This window comes from Micromesistius poutassou, assembly GCF_964030765.1.
Source record: "Micromesistius poutassou genome assembly, chromosome: 8".
Taxonomy (NCBI): domain Eukaryota; kingdom Metazoa; phylum Chordata; class Actinopteri; order Gadiformes; family Gadidae; genus Micromesistius; species Micromesistius poutassou.
Window position 1 is genome coordinate 7,404,736 of NC_140278.1, and position 17,494 is coordinate 7,422,229.

The 17,494-nt window shown below is 40.6% G+C and overlaps 2 protein-coding genes across 3 annotated transcripts; one reads left to right on the forward strand and one right to left on the reverse strand.

The window, feature by feature from the left end:
• Nucleotides 1-100: 100 nt before the first annotated feature.
• On the forward strand, nucleotides 101-11,063 carry pnp4b (purine nucleoside phosphorylase 4b). Its single transcript, XM_084472078.1, has 7 exons — nucleotides 101-293; nucleotides 1,887-2,065; nucleotides 2,466-2,569; nucleotides 2,842-3,017; nucleotides 3,420-3,610; nucleotides 3,928-4,007; nucleotides 4,347-11,063. Exons 1-7 carry the CDS (start codon nucleotides 271-273, stop codon nucleotides 4,476-4,478), a joined length of 885 nt encoding a protein of 294 aa, XP_084328204.1. The 5' UTR covers nucleotides 101-270; the 3' UTR covers nucleotides 4,479-11,063.
• On the reverse strand, nucleotides 10,690-17,287 carry decr1 (2,4-dienoyl CoA reductase 1, mitochondrial). Of its 2 annotated transcripts, XR_014636767.1 has the most exons (12): nucleotides 16,982-17,287; nucleotides 16,367-16,548; nucleotides 14,320-14,377; nucleotides 14,131-14,217; nucleotides 13,693-13,840; nucleotides 13,453-13,552; nucleotides 12,812-12,884; nucleotides 12,254-12,400; nucleotides 12,059-12,121; nucleotides 11,849-11,939; nucleotides 10,949-11,038; nucleotides 10,690-10,829 (listed from the first exon to the last, which is right to left on the reverse strand). XR_014636767.1 is itself a non-coding variant. In XM_084472077.1 (10 exons), the coding sequence occupies exons 1-10, from the start codon at nucleotides 17,048-17,050 to the stop codon at nucleotides 11,877-11,879; spliced, it is 990 nt and encodes a 329-aa protein (XP_084328203.1). In that variant the 5' UTR covers nucleotides 17,051-17,287; the 3' UTR covers nucleotides 11,683-11,876. The 2 variants fall into 2 exon arrangements, 1 of the variants encoding a protein (XP_084328203.1); XM_084472077.1 differs by lacking the exons at nucleotides 10,690-10,829; nucleotides 10,949-11,038 and having other exon boundaries at nucleotides 11,683-11,939.
• Nucleotides 17,288-17,494: the final 207 nt, after the last annotated feature.

The window sequence follows — 17,494 nt, forward strand, 5'->3', positions numbered from 1 at the left end:
TGTTTACACACATCTACCGCCTCTCTATAAGCCAATGACATGGTCTCCCTCTCTCTTTATTTATGAGTTATTCTCTCTCTCTCTTTCTCTGTCTAAGCGATAGGCTCTCTACCTAGGCGAAGGTCTCTCTCTGTCTCTGTGATAGTTTCACTCTCGCTCTCTGTCAAGGTGATAGTCTCTCTCTCACTCTCTGTCAAGGTGATAGTCTCTCTCTCGCTCTCTGTCAAGGTGATAGTCTTCCCTCTCCTGCCTGAATTTCGGAGTTGAAGTATGCATACCAAAGGAAGCTCATGGTACAGTCTGTTTCTTTATCTGTTTCTGTTGGTGTATCAGTTTGCCCATATACATGTAGCTTACAGTGTTATATTATAAAACAATGCTTTGTGTATGTAATTTATCGTCAGAGTTAATATAAGTTGATAAATTCTCATTGTATACAAAAGCTCTTAGGCACTTAGAAAACGTAAATAAATAATTATTCTGAGATCAATAAAAGCAATTCATGGTGTGAAACATATTTAGTCAGACTTTGATATGTTATTGATACTTAAACTGGAGGGGTACTCAAGATTAGATGGAAGTACTCCACATTTACATATTGTTAAGGAAATTAATCCAGGGCTATTTTGGTTATTTTATTTAACCTAATTTACTCAGATTTGTCTTGTTGAGATTATACATCTATTTTGCAAGAGAGACCTGATAGCAAAAAACAAAAAGCAGTGTTGTGCATGAACTAGTTCATTTTCAAAAAGTTCATTGTTCTATGAACTTTGAACTGAACTAAACATATTTTAAACTAAATAACTTGAATTTGAACTAGTTCAGATTTTGTGACATTCTGAATTGATGCTTAGGTCCAGATTACATGTTTGTTAAATAGAGTTACTGCCTTAGTTGTGATGAATGAAACAGGTGTACAAATAATATCCACAACAATTTGAGATTGTAGTGATAGGCAGCTGGTAATGGAGATGATTCATTTTAAAAGATAAGCACAGAATACTCACTCCCACAGTTTTTCTTTGGTTTCTAATAAAACTGTTAATGAAGTGAACATGAAATATTTCAAAACTGAATTGGCGAACTATGAACATGAATTAATTCATTTTCTTTTGTATGAACTGAACTTTGAACTAGTTCATGTGAAGTGTGAACCTGCACAACACTGACAAAAAGTAATTACAGACAAATGACATGACAGAAAATAACATGGACAGGTATATCCGCTAACACACATACCAGCATCTATTTCAATCAATATTTAACTATTGACACAAACTATTACACAAAGAAACAAGCTCCCACGGTCAAGCCGGTTTGGAAGGGTTCCCAGGCCAGAGCTATTTGTCTACGTCTAGTCTAGACCAGTGATTCTCAAATGGAGTCCGTTGACCCCCATTTTGGCCGACTTTTGACTAGATTTTTGTCCGCAGGACCGCAATATTTACTAAAGCTCCAACATAATTCATAAATAACTACATATATGTTTATATGTATATATGTATTTATAACTAAAATGATCGATTTTGTATTATTATCACTTCGAAACTGCTGCTTTATCCTGACAGGCCTAAACAAAGATGATGTGGATATCATGAGAAGAAAGAATGACATTTTTCTTTCTAAGTAAATAATTAAATCACAAAAGTATTGCAAGGATAATATAGTATGTTGTAATATATTATTTATATATTGTTCAATGGGTTGAATTCAGGTTGCAAACTAGACCACTTCCAAAAATTGTAATACAAAAGATCTGTAGTTATTTTAGGGGGTCCTTAAGGGGTGTGTATGGCATGGCAAAACATTGCGAACCGCTGTTTTCTCAATAGAATATGGGGGCTAATTTTTTGAAATCGGGCTTCATGGGTTTTGTGTTTCAGTTCGAATTGCTGTTCCTTTGAGGACTACAAGCTAACGACAGAGTGGCTATTGAACCAAACCAGCCACCGTCCTAAAATCGCAGTGATCTGTGGCTCTGGTCTGGGCCTGCTGGCTAATTCTGTGACCAACAGGCAGTCCTTCCGCTATGAGGACATCCCCAACTTCCCCGTCAGTACAAGTAAGATACCGGTACAGATATCCTTTTTGTACATTTGATTATAGGTAAGATATTTGTAGAGGTAAGTACCGGTTATATAACCGTACAGCTGAGTACATATAGAGTAAATGTACAAGTGAGTACAGGTATTTTACCTGCACAGGTAGGATACATGTACAGCTTATTACAGGCAGGATACAAATCCATCTAAGACCGCAGGTAAAACTGCATCCTGTATTGAAGGATCAATGTAAAATACCTGTGTATTCACCCTTCATCTATGAACTTGTACTGTCCTCCTTCATATATTTATTGGCGTCTATGGTATATTTGTACCTTATTAATACTGTACACAGTGATAGTATGAGTACTGTAGGTCTAAAATATGCATGTTTATCAGAGGATTTCTTCTGTGTTGCAGTACCGGGCCATGAGGGCTGTCTGGTATTTGGGACCATAAAGGACCAGTCCTGTGTTTTTATGCAGGGGCGGGTTCATCTCTATGAAGGCTACTCTCTGTGTAAGGTAATGTCTTCTTCTGTCTCTCTCACCTGCTCCAGGTGACATCACATTGTCTCTGGTGACATCACAGTGTTGTGTATCTAAACTTAATGCATCAGATGACATCACAGTGATGTGTATCTGATCTCATGCTTCAGGTATCATCACAGTGTTGTGTATCTGATGTCATTCTCCAGGTGAAATCACAGTGTCTCTGGTGACATCACAGTGTTGTGTATCTAAACTTAATGCACCAGATGACATCACAGGTATGTGTATCTGATGTCATTCTCCAGGTGACCTTCCCAGTGCGGATCTTCAAGCTGCTGGGTGTGGAGACCCTGGTGGTGACCAACGCCTCTGGAGGCATCTGTCAAGACTATAAAGTTGGAGACATCATGGTAATCAAAGACCACATTAACCTGCCTGGCTTCGCTGGACAACACCCTCTCTGCGGGCCGAACGATGAACGGTACATACCATGAAATCATACTAATAATAATAAACATATAAAACAATAATCCTAATCATTATCAACCCTAAAAACGTCCTCTGATGTGGGGGAGATTATTAGAAAAACATGTTTTTTCACAGAAAGAGGCATGGATGGATAGATAGATAAGCTTTGATTGGATAGATGGATCATTAGATAGGATAGAGAGATGAATGATGGATGTTGAATGGATAGACCGGTAGATGGGAGGATGGATAGAACGGATGAAGAATGGATAGACATAAATATGGATGAATGGATAGAATGGACAACTAATGGATAGAGAGATAGATGGATGGATGGATATAATGGATAACAAAAAGCTAGACAGGTAGGTGGATGGATTCAGCCAGCGGTGACAATTGTTTTTTCTTTTGTTAGGTTTGGGGTCCGATTCCCCTGCATGTCCGACGCCTACAGTAAAGATCTGCGCCGGTTGGCCCTGAACATCAGCTCTGAGCTGGGCTGTAGTGACTTTGTCAGGGAGGGCGTGTACTGCATGGTGAGCGGGCCAAACTTTGAGACCATCGCTGAGGCCCGCATGCTGCAGGTCCTGGGCTGCGACGCTGTCGGTGAGCTATGACATCACATAATGACATCATGCTGCTCAGCATATGACGTAACCCAATGACGGGTTGGACAGAGAACACAAAATGACAACATGTTTGTAAAATATGACATCACACCATTACACTACATCATGCTGGTGAGATATATGACATCTCACAATGACAACCCTAACTATTACCCTGGCGTCAAAGTCCTGGTCTACACCCACCAGGGCCTCCCACCTGCCCATGATACCTGTCCAACATTTAGACACTTAGGCAGTGCCTCTTTACATGATATATAGAGCCTTAATTGAAGTGTTATGCTATTTCTTCATCAGGTATGAGCACAGTTCCAGAGGTGACTGTAGCCAAGCACTGTGGTATTCGAGTGTTTGGCCTTTCTCTGATAACCAATAAGGTATGTACATCTCTGATAATGGTCGCTGGTCACTGAAGATCCCATGTTATTCATCTCGAGTGTAGGGTGCTAACCCTGGTGCAAAATTCACAACCTTGCTCTTGTAAACGTCCACATAATGAGGGGTTCTGCTATAGACAGTATTGTGTGTATGTGGTTCTACTAAAGACAGTATGTGTAGTTCTGCTATAGACAGTATTGTGTGTATGTGGTTCTACTAAAGACAGTATGTGTAGTTCTGCTATAGACAGTATTGTGTGTGTGTGTGTGTGGTTCTACTAAAGACAGTATGTGTAGTTCTGCTATAGACAGTATTGTGTACGTGTGGTTCTGCTGCAGGTTTCTCTGGACTACAGCAGGGAGGAAATGGTAAACCACGAGGACGTTCTGCTGACCGGTAAGATGAGAGCCGAGTTTCTGCAAAAGCTGGTCCACACTCTGATAGTACGCTGCAACCTCCAGGAACAATAGCACCTCAGACCACAGCACCGGGACCAAGAACACCACCCATAACACCACCACCGGTACCAAGAACACCACCTATAACATCACCTAACCTGGACCAATAGCACCTCAGACAACCCCGACGGGGCTGGTCCAAGAACATCACCCAATATAACACCACCCAACCTGGACCAAGAACACCACCCATAACACCACCACACCTGGACCAAGAACACCACCCATAACCCTACCACACCGGGACCAAGAACACCACCCATAACACCTCTTCCCCAGGACCTATAGAAGCACCCATAACAACACCCTACCTGGACCACTAACCCCACCTCCCCAGACCCAATGCACCATGACCTCAGGAATAATACCCCCACCTTTAACACCACTCCCCTGGGACCCATAGCACCACCTCAACTGGAAAAATAACAGCACCCACATCACCACCTCCCCAGGACCATGAAGACACTGGATTCACCATAGTCAAGGATAATATCAGGGTTAGTGGCAAATGTATAAAGAGAAAAAAAACACTTTGGGTAACACTTTATAATAAGGTGCCATAATAAATAGTAGACTAGTCATTACCTAACCCTTTGTTAATATTTGTTAATTGTTACTAAAATATCTATTTGGCACAAGTTAATAGTTTTTTCATCATTAATTAAATATTAGTTGTTTGCATACAATCTGTATGTTAATGTTTTAACAAATAGAAAACAATCTATTAACTAATATTGTATTCATATTTGTTAATAGTTAACTAAATGTCTTTTTGGCACTAATTAAGTTATTTCTTACATCATTTAAATCTTAAATGTTTATTTACAAACTATATGTTCATATAAAAGTTAATGACATATTATTATTTAACTAATTGTTATTGAACTTGGTTAAGCTTAATTAATATATTAGTAATACATAGCTATCAGCGTGGGGCCCCTTATAATAAAGTTGGTTAAGCTTAATTAATATATTAGTAATATATAACTATCAATATGGGGGACCCTTATAATGAAGTTGGTTAAGCTTAATTAATATATTAGTAATACATAACTATTAGGATGGGGGACCCTTATAATAAAGTTGAAACTGTAATTATTATTATTATTAACATTTATTAACAATAGCAAATATTTTACAGTGGGTCTCTCACACTGGAAATTAATGATCTAAGCACACACTGTTGGGAAGGGGGATGAAAATACTTTATTTATAAAGTCAAAGAACTCTCAAAGAACTCCAATAGCTTTTTGTTTTCTAAACTGGAACACTGACCACTGATGGTTAACCTGATGGTCTCCTGGAACACTGATCACTAGCCGCGTTTACATGGACACTTCTGATCCGATTATATTTCTAATCTGAATAGATCTATTCCTATCATGCGATCCGAGCGTACTGTAGGCCTATATATGGCATTTCCAAAAGTGGTAAGCGAATGTTCTGTCTCTCGCGCACACCTGACACATCTGGACCGGCGGCGACTTAATGGACTAGTGTTATCACTAACACTGATAATAGTATAGAATAGTGTTATCACTATTTGGCATTTTAATGTATTTTGTTGGTTTTGTTTGTATCGTTTGTTGGTAAGGTTGGTCTGAAGCGCTCGTAGAACCTTCTTAGCTCTACCGTAGTGATGATTCAGCTCCTGACGCATTCTCCGCCACTGTAGGCCTATAAATCCCCGTTGCGCATGGAACTGCCACATTGGCAGTGTTGTGTTTCACCAAGGTTGGATTGCCCTAATGTGGGACATTTTTTGCTTTTCAGAGTTCTGTAGAATATTACGATGTGAAGGCAACACATTAAATCCACATCCAATACCTTTTTGAAACCCTCAGGGGGTGTCCTAATCAAATCAAAAGAGAAAATGCAAATAACACATTCATAAAATAAATGATATAGATATCAGTGCTCTTAGTGCCAAACTGTCTGAGAAAATGTGCAGCTTCCTAATGTGGGACAGTCATTTGCCTAGTGTGGGACACTGTAAAGTCTATGTTAAAAGGTCTAAACCATGGTGCACCTTCATTCATGAATGATAGTTAAACTTCCTCAATAAGTAATTCTGTAGGTTATTTTAATGTTCAGTCATTTTATCATTTGCAATGTTGTTCCCATTAAAAAAAAACAGGTTTAGCCTATGATGAACGTTGGAAAATTGAGCATCAGCAAGCAAATAAAACAATATGATGGTTTTGATGCATTTATTATGAACTCATGAAGTATATTTAAAGGTAAATATATAAAAATGTTATAAATATATTACATTTTTTATATATAAATATATAAAAATGTAAAAATGTTGCATAGGCCTATTATAATATAACAAACAGCAGATAAAAACAGCAGATAACAAATGGCCCGCAGAAGTTAATAAGTCGCTACATTTCTGGGAACAGGCAACCTTTACATGTAAAGGCATTGTCGTCATCAATCACCCCATTGTCCTCTGCACAGCTTTCATGAAACCAATGGGAACAGACTACACAAGAAACCCACTCCTCTGTCGACTTGGGGTCATTTGAGTCGCCATAAGCATGCTGGCAGACATTACACAGATCCTGGTTGATTTGACAGACTTTCTTGAGTGTTTTCTTTGCTGTGGATTGCTTGATTGTTTTCTTTGCTGGCTTTTGCTTTTGCTTGTTTTTTATTGCTTTTTCTTTGATGAAAGAAAAGTGGTCATCACTGGTAAGATCATATGACGGAGGCTTTGCCCTCTGGCGGCTGGTAGTTGGCCGTTCTCTGACCGGAAGGGTGATCAGAGATTTGAAGGAGACCTCTGGCTGTGTCACCACTTCAACTTTGTGTGCCAGAGGTGGTGGGGTCACAATGGCGGACAGAAGAAGGTGCTGTGGAGATTGTGGAGGAGGAGAGATTGCTGGCTGAACAGCACCATGCAGAGGGTCGCTGGGTGGGTGGGTGGGTGTGCTCTGGGAGATCAAACATTTCTTGATCGTAGAAATCATCATCATCCCCGTTGTTGTCATCACACGGAGGATGGCTTGGAGTTGCGCATGCAGGCTCAAAGGGTCTCTCCGTAGTTTCTGATGGCATGAAAATAATTTTCTTGATCAGGTTTGGCCCATACCCACCACCAGCATTGATGCTGGAAAGGCAGGTTGAGGTTTCTCCTTTCTCCCCAGCAGTGATCTCAAAACAAGGTGACCCAGCCTCGGCAACCACCCTGGTGGAGAGGAACTGATCTTGGAACCCAGTCTCATCACAATTCCAGATATGATCTGGAACATTCTCCAATCCCAGTCTGTTAATTGTGTCCTGATATTTTTTGAACCACGTATTCACAACAGTGGGGTTGAATCCAGCAGGTCTTTGGGCTGAGAGAGCCTCGGGTTTCCTGATCCTGAGTTTCTGGTTGCGTCTCAAAAAAACCCTAAACCATTTGTAACCAGCCTTTTCCTTTACTTGACTGAATCCCCTGATTCCTTTCTTGGTGGCAAACTGGTAGGCCAGTTGCTGTGTATCACTCATCCTCAGGGGGAATCCTCGTTTTGCTAATGTGACTATCATCTCCCCAAGCTCTACCTCATCCTCACTGCTGATGATCGGCTTTCTCCCTATTGTGTGCTCAGAGTGACCATTACCTTTTACCCTGCGCTGGAGAGTAGACTTGGGTACATTCCATGCCCTAGCCAGCAGTTCAAAGTTTAAATTATTTTGATCACATGACACTACAGCTTTGGTTTTCCCATAGTTTCACTAACATTCATTTGTTTGGGGAAGAGCCACACCCACTGGAGCTTAGGTGTCCCACATTAGGCAGTGTCCCACATTAGGGCAATCCACCCAATATACAGTAGGCTACATTACATATAGGCCTACGGTAGGCTACAGCAGGCGAGGTCAGCTCGACTCTCTTCCAATAATTTCAAAAACTCGCAACTTCAAAAAAATATTGTATTTTTTTTACAATTCAAAAATGAACCAAACTGTCTTCTAAATTAATGAAATACTGGGAAACGAATAAACCATTATAAGCAATGTAACGAGTGAACTTAATAAGCTGTCGAAATACTTTTTTCAACCACCGCCTCTTTCCCTTGACGGTGCGCAAAGCCCGCACGGCGCACACAGACAGGTAGTAAAAAGCAAAGCAGTCTCAGCATAAACACACAGTTGTGAGTTAAATTTGTCCATCGGGGAACACGTCAATTCCTCTAATGCTGACGTTAAAAATAAATCAGCACCGCTTTACCTTGATCTTCAGCTGTAGCCTTGCTGAACTCCCTGCATCCTCGGTGTCTTTATTAATTTTTCCAGATTGGCGGTATGGTAAACTAGCTCATTGGTGAACACCTCGTCAGGTGTTAAACAGCGACGCACTCGGAGACAGTAGGCCTAAAGAAAGACAGGTCCATAGCTGCTATGCGCGTTTGATGTGCTCTCGCCATTCTCCTGCACAAAAATAATGCGTGCCAAGCAGTAGGCCTAGTTGGTCTTTAACACCGATTTGCAGTGATCACTTGGCTGAAGGGTTTTATATGCCTAGTCATTACATAATTAGCGCATTTGAAACGTGTGTGGCCTATATGGGTGCGGCTTATGCACAATTCTGCTTTTTTTAATACATAAATGAAAGGCTTGCGGTTTATCCATGATGCGGCCTATATGCGGGAAATTACGGTAGGTCGGAAAAAAGTTGGATTGTCTTTTTTTTATAATTTTTTTATTATTATTTTTTCAAACAAAAATAGATTCGGGGCTATTTCAATTTGATCCGGCGCTTTAGCCCCGAATAAAACAGCCTAGTGACGCCACTGTTCTATAGGCTACATTATTACACGGCTACTTGCCGAAACGAAAAAATAACTTTTGACAATTTATTTGTTACCATTCATAGTGTTGATCAGCAGAGAAATAGTCAAACGCCAAAGACGTTGACGTCGCTAAGCAACCAAATCCGCTGGGTTTGATAAGTTACCGGACTACTTGCAGAGTGATACACAGACGTGAATCCTGACAGTGGTCAAGTTCGGGTTGCATAAAAGTAGGCCCTACAGATGGACCAATTGCGAACTAGGCCTACTGCAGCTGCTGATGCCATCTCTCTTAAATTACCCGCACCCACCCTAAACCAATCGGAATAAGTGTATACATGTCGATTATAGTGGACTACACCACAGGGACGTCACTAGGATTTAGAGGCTGGGGGGGCTTAGCCCCTAGCAGTGTCCGAAATATGCGTGCATAGCGCGCGCCAACGTTTTTTCGTCACATCTTTAAAGTGGTTCTTCAATTCATCATTTATTACAGTAGAGAGTATAGCAGAGCATCTATACCAGGAGGAAGGGGGAGATGCAAACACACGCACGAGTGCACACACACGCACACACACACAAACACCCTCGTGCACACGCCGGCGAAAGAGGAGAGGAAAAAGGCTATATCATAGAAAGCTACGATATATATATGATATAGCCTTTTCTTTCCTTAAGTAGACTTCAGGCAATTTCACAATATAACCTACTTACAATTTCACTCTGTGATCTGCAAATCCTCTTTTGTCTCCTCTTATTTCTTAACTCTGCCGAGTGCCAAGTTGCCAACCCGACCCTTGAGAAAATGTAATGTTAAATGACCCCTCACCCCTAGCCCCTCCCGCCAGTGCTCTTGGAAACAATTTTAATCCAAATTAAATACCACTTCTAATAGTATTAGTATTTATTTCAACTCATAGTCTGGCTTATTATGTTAAGTGCAGGCATGTTACGATTTCCTTAACAAAAAAACAACAAAAAACAATAGTTTTGTAGGGGGGGCTTTTGAACATCTTGGGGGGGGCTTAGCCCCCCCAAAATAGGCCTAACGACGTCCCTGCTACACCACCTCTTCTATTCCGCATTGAATTGTATTCCGATCAGAGAATTGTAGCCTATTCCGATTGAGGCGTAGGATATATGATCATTTTTTATTCCGATTGAGCTGTTCTTCACTTCTAAGCGGATCAGAAGTGTCCATGTAAACACAGCTACTGATGGTTAAACTGATCAAAAAAGATGATCAAACTAGAATAACAACAGAATGTATAAAATGGTATATCAAATAAACAGAGAAAGAGAGAGGGCGTTCAACCAGAGTGTGAGAAAAAGAGAAAGAGAGTGAGAGAGACAGAGCACAAGAAAGTGAGGGAGGGAGAGAGCGAGAGAGACAGTGTGACAAAGAGTGTGAGAAAAAGAGAGGGAGGGAGAGAGCATGAGAAAGAGAAAGACAGAGTGAGAGACAGGCAATATTTGTTAACCACACTTGAAAAAAACAACACGACAGACGACAATTTCAAGACCCGATTGTATGCTTTCAGGATCTTCTTGTATCTTATCACTTCAAAAGGGCCACGGGCTGCAAGGAGCAAATCATAAAGAAAACCTACATTATGGATGGTACATAAAAATGTGTGTTCACAACAGTGCTATGAGTTGAAATTGTAGTGTTCTCGTGCAGTGTGTTGTAACTCTTACTTAACACCAAGTTAAACCGTAGCCAATGAAGAGAGTCGTAGCAAGCTTGACCTTTTACTGTCACACTTCCTCATCAACAGACGGTGAAAACTGCAAATAAAAGAATACAAAAATATTGTGTGTCCATTTATGTGACTAAACATCACATTGTGCATAGTTGTATCCAAACCGTTTTAATCCACACATCAAACATAGTTTTTTTAACTAAATCTACCATAATAAATCATCCTAAACATGTCCTCTAACAGTTAAACAACTTACGGCATTGCCTCTTTGATGCTTCCAAGTGGATGCTAATTGTATTCAGACGATGCATGATACATTAGCGTGGGCCCCACGCTGATAGCTATATATTACTAATATACTAACCCTTAACCAACTTTATTGTAAGGGTCCTATGAGGAGTGGTTCATATTGGGATAGGCAGAAGCACAGTTTAATAACAATTAGTTAAATAATAATGTCATTAACTTTTATATTAACATATAGTTTGTTTGCTATTTATTATGGCACCTTATTATAAAGTGTTACCACACTTTGTTTTGAGTATTTTTGTATATATGCACCTACACCATACTACCGTTTAGTAAAACTACTACTTTTTACGATTATCATTATTATATTTTTTAATTAAAAATGTATTTGCAGGCCTTTATCAGGCTTTGCTGCCATCAGCTGGCAAAGATATTCTATATGATTTAGCAAGAAAGGAAGATTGTATGGGTACAGCAGTAGTACATCAGTTTGGTCTTTATTTATTAACATACATACATAGTTCAGTTACGGACAAGGCCAATTAGACATGACTAGTCATTCATGGAATACAAATACATGATCAGTTGTTCATTGACAACCAACACAATCCTGGTCTGTTCCAACTCCACACCTGGGTGTACCCACATATATCCGGAGGTCTAGGCTTCAGGTATCAAGAAGATCCTTTGGTTTTCCTGATCATGGCTTCCATCACAGCCCACTGTTCTGGAGTCACCTACAAAAACACCCAAACACAGTTAGATGGTTTAGAGTTAGGGTGAAATGGTGTCAGGGTGAAATGGTGTCAGGGTGGAGAGGATTGGGGTTGGATGATTCAGATTCAGAAAGACTGACCCTCTGCAGTTCGTTAAACTCTCCGGCCATGGAGACATACTCTCCTCCGTCCATCCGGATGACCTGAGAGGAAAACGCACATGCACGCTTCATTTAACTATATTCTGCAGAGCACATACACACAGCATAGATGGACATATCTATCATATCATAAAGATGATCATGTTAACAATGGTAACCCCCCCCCCCACGCACCGCTCCAGATACCCAGCTAGCATAGTCGCTGACGAGGTAAGCTGCCAGGTTAGCGATCTCGCCGGGGGTCCCCAGTCGGCCTGCTGGGATTCGACCCAGCATCGATTTCTCAAACTGCCCTGTAGGGTCCAAACGGCTGAATGCACCCTGGAACCATGAAAAGAAACATGATTCAATATACATAGAAATAAGTTACACAATACAAACTTATATCTACTACAAAAGCAGAAGAACTTGAATTGGCCCTGCTTATATAATCCTCCTTTTTGTGAACATTCCAAACAATGTTTGTATTAACTTGTTGCCAAGACAAGAACATGCATCCTTTCCACTGCTGGTTGATGTCCGAACAGCCTATGCGAACACACCAATATTCTATATGTTTCAATTATATCAAAGCTGGTAGCCCATTCTAGCTGTAGCTGCCAAGTAGCTGTAGTGTCAGCAGTATTCTTTATGTTCCTAGTCTGTGATTGGTGAGGTCTGCGCTGTACCATAGTTGTGATTGGTTATGGCTGAGCTGTACCGTAGTTGTGATTGGTTAAGTCTGAGCACTACCTTAGTTCTGATTGGTCCAGGCTGGATGACGTTAAACCTCATCCCGTACCGCCCCCACTCAGCAGCCAGTGACCTGAAACACAGTTATACTGGTAACACTGATATATAATGGCTACACTGGCGTTAACTAGCTACACTGGTTTATACTGGCCTATACTGGTTATAGTAGTAACTCTGGTTAATAGTGGTTAAATACAAATTATAATGTCTTTTATGGGTTTATACTGGTTACACTGGTGTATACTTGTTAATACTGATTACACAGCATTACATCAGTTTATACTGATAACACTGGTTTAAACTGCTTGCACTGGTATATACTGATTTATACTGGTTAGAACTTGTTTTAACTGATTAATACTGGATACTCTTGTTTGAACGTTTACAAAGGCTTGTACAGGTTTATACTGGTTACTCTGGTTTATATTGGTTACACTGATTCATACTGATTCCACTGGTTAATACTGGTTCCACTGGTGTATACTGATTATATGGTAAATACGGTTTATACTGGTTACACTGGCTTATAATGGTTACTCTGGTATATACTTATTACACTGGATTATATTGGTTACACTGGTTTAAAGTAATTATACAGGTACAAGTATGGTTTTAATAATCTGGTTAACCAAACGACTCACTTGCAGAGTGTTTCAACTCCAGACTTCGCAGCTGCGCTTGGAACCACAAAACCTGAACCCGACTCTGCATAGATGGTAGTGATGGCCAGGAAAGCTGCTCCTATACACACACACATAATTCATGTTCTCAGACACACACACTTCATATTGTCAGTCAGTCAGTCAGTCAGTCAGTCAGACAGACAGACAGACAGACAGACACAGACACAGACACAGACACACACGGTAAAACGTCCAGACCTTTGCCTTCCTGGATGAGCCGCTTGCCCACCTCCAGGGTGACGTAGGCGGTCCCGTTGAGGACGATGTCGGTGATGGTCCTCCACGCGTTGGCTGACAGACGCTCAGATGGAGACACAAAGTTCCCCGCTGCGTTGTTTATGATCACCTGGAAGCACACACGAGAACCGAGGTGAACCTCAGATCAACACTGATGTCATTGGACAAAACTTTGATGTCATTGACTCAAACTGATCTAATAACTCTGTTATTAGATCAAGAAAAGCTGAAGTTGTAATTTATATATACATAGAATAGATACAACCAGATTAAAACTGTTCAGATTAAACCAGAATCAATGGAGACAGAGGACCAGATCAGATTGAATCTGAACCCAAATTAACCAGATTAAAACAAACCAGATCAGAATAGAGAAGATTAGATGGGACCAGTTCGTACATCTGGGAGGCCAGCGAGCTCCACCAGCTTGTCCACACAAACAGCAACAGCCGCAGGGTCCCGAACATCACACTGGATAGCCTGGACCTGTGGGGAGGGTCGGGGTCAGGAGGACAGAGCAGACCTACAAGCCACCGCTTATTGCAATGGACATTCGACATGAACACAGGAGACAAAGCAGAACAACACCTTGTTTCCTGTTTGAGAGGTGATCTCTTCTGCTGTCTTCTGCAAGACATCCAGCTTCCTGAAATACAGACCAGGCCACATAGAGTAGGAATACGGTAGTTACACATTCATATATAGTCCATAGTTACAGTCATACATTGTCCATTGTCCACCAGCACTTTATTGTGCGCTGTACTTTAAATGTGTACTAGAACTGTACTTTTAACCTAATCTGTACTAGCACTCGAATATGCACCAGCACTTTATTGTGCACTGCACTTTAAATGTGTACTAGCACTGTACTTTTGACTAGTAGGTAGGGAAAATTGCACAACTCAGATCTTCTTGCACTCTGGTCCCTATCTGGTTACCCTTTATGCATATGCAGATGTCTCTGTATGTTCCATGTATATGGAGCCAGTATCCTGTCATAATTCAAACCTGAAAAAAAAAGTTTCAAAGTCTGTGTTTGAAAACTCAACACCTTGTAAAAAAGGTTTTGCAACACTGAAAAAGGAGATTATAGCCTGAAAAAAAATGTCAAACATCTGCAAACATGATTTTATATTCTATTTTATCTTCTTCATCATTTTCACCAACACATTTTCAAAGCTAAAATGGCGTTATGATCCCTTGAACAACCTGTATGTATGCTTTGTTGATCTGAATAAATGTTGTGCCTCAGAGTGATACTGCCTTCACATTGATTCTCGAGCTTGCTGCTTTGCTTAGAGACTACACCACATCAGGCGACCGAAATGATAGCGAAAGAGTGCATGACAGTGTTTTTAGCTGGGTTGTAGGGCAGTCGAGGGAAACACAACATTAGGTTTTGAATAACTGGCCTCTTCTTTTTGGAAACGAGACAAATACCATGGTCTATAATAACATGGACAGTCGGGTCACAAGTTGATCTGGCTGCCTCCTGCTTTTAGGAAGAAGACTAGTTGTGTTTTTTAGTACTGCAGGTGATGAGCTCTCTGTGGCTCAATGGCACAATGGGTTGGAATCTCAACTTGAAATGTTTTTCCCCCGCAATGATATGAGTTTGAATCCCATATTTATTATTAAAAAAACCCATTAATTTTCCATTTATTTTGGCTCAAAATGGTTCTACGTGACACGTTTTCTTCCAATTAGACTCCAAATACGAATGAGATGGGTATGTTTTTGACATTTTATTGTTAACAAATCGAAGAGGCATTCGCAAGGACAGCTACAACAACAGCAACAAGCGACGCATTCGGCGGATGGTCACCAGTTAACACGGTCACCATTTGAACTGAAACACCGGTCAACGGCGCATGTGATTGGACTGTACCTCAGCAGACATCAACCAATAGGTTTAGAGCAAGATGGTCCCGCCCCCAGGAACGTGTTTTTTTTCCTTTTTTCAGAACCACGTTTTCAGACCTTTGACTCTAAAGGAGTTTCAAAACGAAACAGCGACAGAACACTGTCAATAGTCACGTGACTCACAAGCTTGCGCCCGTGCAGTCAAATCTCTGAAAAGTCAGTGCTGAAAAGTAAGTTCTGAAAAAATACATTGCAATGGTGTAAATTTACACCTTTACAAGTTTTTAAAAATAAATATTCAACCTTTCAAAACGTATTTCTCAATGTATGAACACCTGTTTGCAGAATCCCATTTACAAGGTTTCGAAACCGGGAAACAAAGTAATACACTGTTAGAACAGTGTCAGATTTGAAACTCTGCAAATGCGCTGGTGAAAATTTTTAAACTTTGAAAATATGTTTGTGAAAATTTTTTAGCTTTGAAAATGTGTTGGTGAAAATGATGAAGAAGATAAAATAGAACACAAAATCATGTTTGCAGATGTTTGACATTTTATTTCAGGCTATAATCTCTTTATTCAGTGTTGCAAAACCTTTTTTACAAGGTGTTGAGTTTTCAAACACAGACTTACAAGCCTTTGAAACTTTTTTTTTCAGGTTTGAATTATGACAGGATACTGGCTCCATACATGTATGTATATGCAGCAGTACCCCGTCTCCCAAGGGAGACGAATAAATGAACTTGAACTTGATAGTTACAGTCCCTGCTCACCTGCTGGCGATAAAGCATTGTGCTCCGAGGCCTGACAGAGTGGTGGTCATGGCGCGGCCCAGACCGGTGCCTCCCCCGGTGATCAAGGCCACCTTGTTGTTGAAGCTCCCAGGAAGCAACATGGCTCCTTCACAGGGAGGGAAGCGCCCTCCATCCTTCTGGCTCAGAGCCCGGCTCCAGGGCTGCAACAACAGCAGAGAGACAATGTTTAACCAACGTCGGTCTGTCCAATCAAATGCATTGGTCTGTCAGTCCATTTACCCAATGATGTGAACCTACCCCTGACACACATTCCAGTTATGACATGTCTCAGTTGTCACCGTCTAACCCTTACCTGCTACATAATGATCGGTCTATTTTTTCACTGTCTAATCCCTATTTGCCCTTTAAGGACCTGTTTCTGTTACAGAGACAGGTCCTTAAGGGGCATGTAGGGGTTACACAGTGAAGTTTTTGTATTCACTTAACCCTACCTGCTCATTAAGGACCTGTCTCTTTATTCACTGTCTAACCCCTACCTGCTCATTATTGGTCCGTCTCTGGATTCATTGCAAGTCGCATTTGGTAGACGCATGCTCATAAATAACTAAATCGTAAGTAAATGTATAGTCTTACCCTGGCTTGCAGGATCCATCGTTGAGGTATTAACATCTTTTTACCGAGAGAAGATAAACATGCAGCCATGTCTTCAATGAACTTTCACCGAGTTTCGCCTTGTGGTACGCCTCACAATGTTTGAAAGTACTGTTTCTAAGTCGGTTTTGTTTGACTTAAAGCGCGTACATATGTAATCGGGGGTTTCAATTCTGGTGTCAACATTCAAGAAATAAATACCGGCAAAAACAAATGCAAAATCATTACATATGTCCAAAACATGCACGCCTCCTTTTCAATTGCATTGGTTTGGTCCGTCATACACTTGCCCCCCATGAAATGCACAAAGGTTTGGTCCAATGTGTGGCGATGATCACATGTTCACGTAAACCTGATAATATAATAAACACAAAAAGCGATCGTGTCTATTTACTTTTCGGGTGACTATTATAGTTTTCTTGAAATTACATTTGTATAATTTTATGACCATTACTAAACAACTATTAATACAAAAACAATAGCTTGACAATATCA

What these genes read in the sequence shown, in the direction of transcription:
- pnp4b (XM_084472078.1), top strand. Translation starts at nt 271, where the DNA reads ATGCATACCAAAGGAAGCTCATG. An exon ending in CATACCAAAGGAAGCTCATG is followed by an intron (nt 294 to 1,886) that starts GTACAGTCTGTT and finishes TTTGTGTTTCAG; the next exon opens with TTCGAATTGCTGTTCCTTTG. An exon ending in TGCGGGCCGAACGATGAACG is followed by an intron (nt 3,018 to 3,419) that starts GTACATACCATG and finishes TTCTTTTGTTAG; the next exon opens with GTTTGGGGTCCGATTCCCCT.
- decr1 (XM_084472077.1), bottom strand. Translation starts at nt 17,050, where the DNA reads ATGGCTGCATGTTTATCTTCTCTCGGTAAAAAGATGTTAATACCTCAA. An exon ending in CCTCTCAAACAGGAAACAAG is followed by an intron (nt 14,218 to 14,319) that starts GTGTTGTTCTGC and finishes CCCTCCCCACAG; the next exon opens with GTCCAGGCTATCCAGTGTGA. An exon ending in GCTCATCCAGGAAGGCAAAG is followed by an intron (nt 13,553 to 13,692) that starts GTCTGGACGTTT and finishes GTGTGTGTATAG; the next exon opens with GAGCAGCTTTCCTGGCCATC.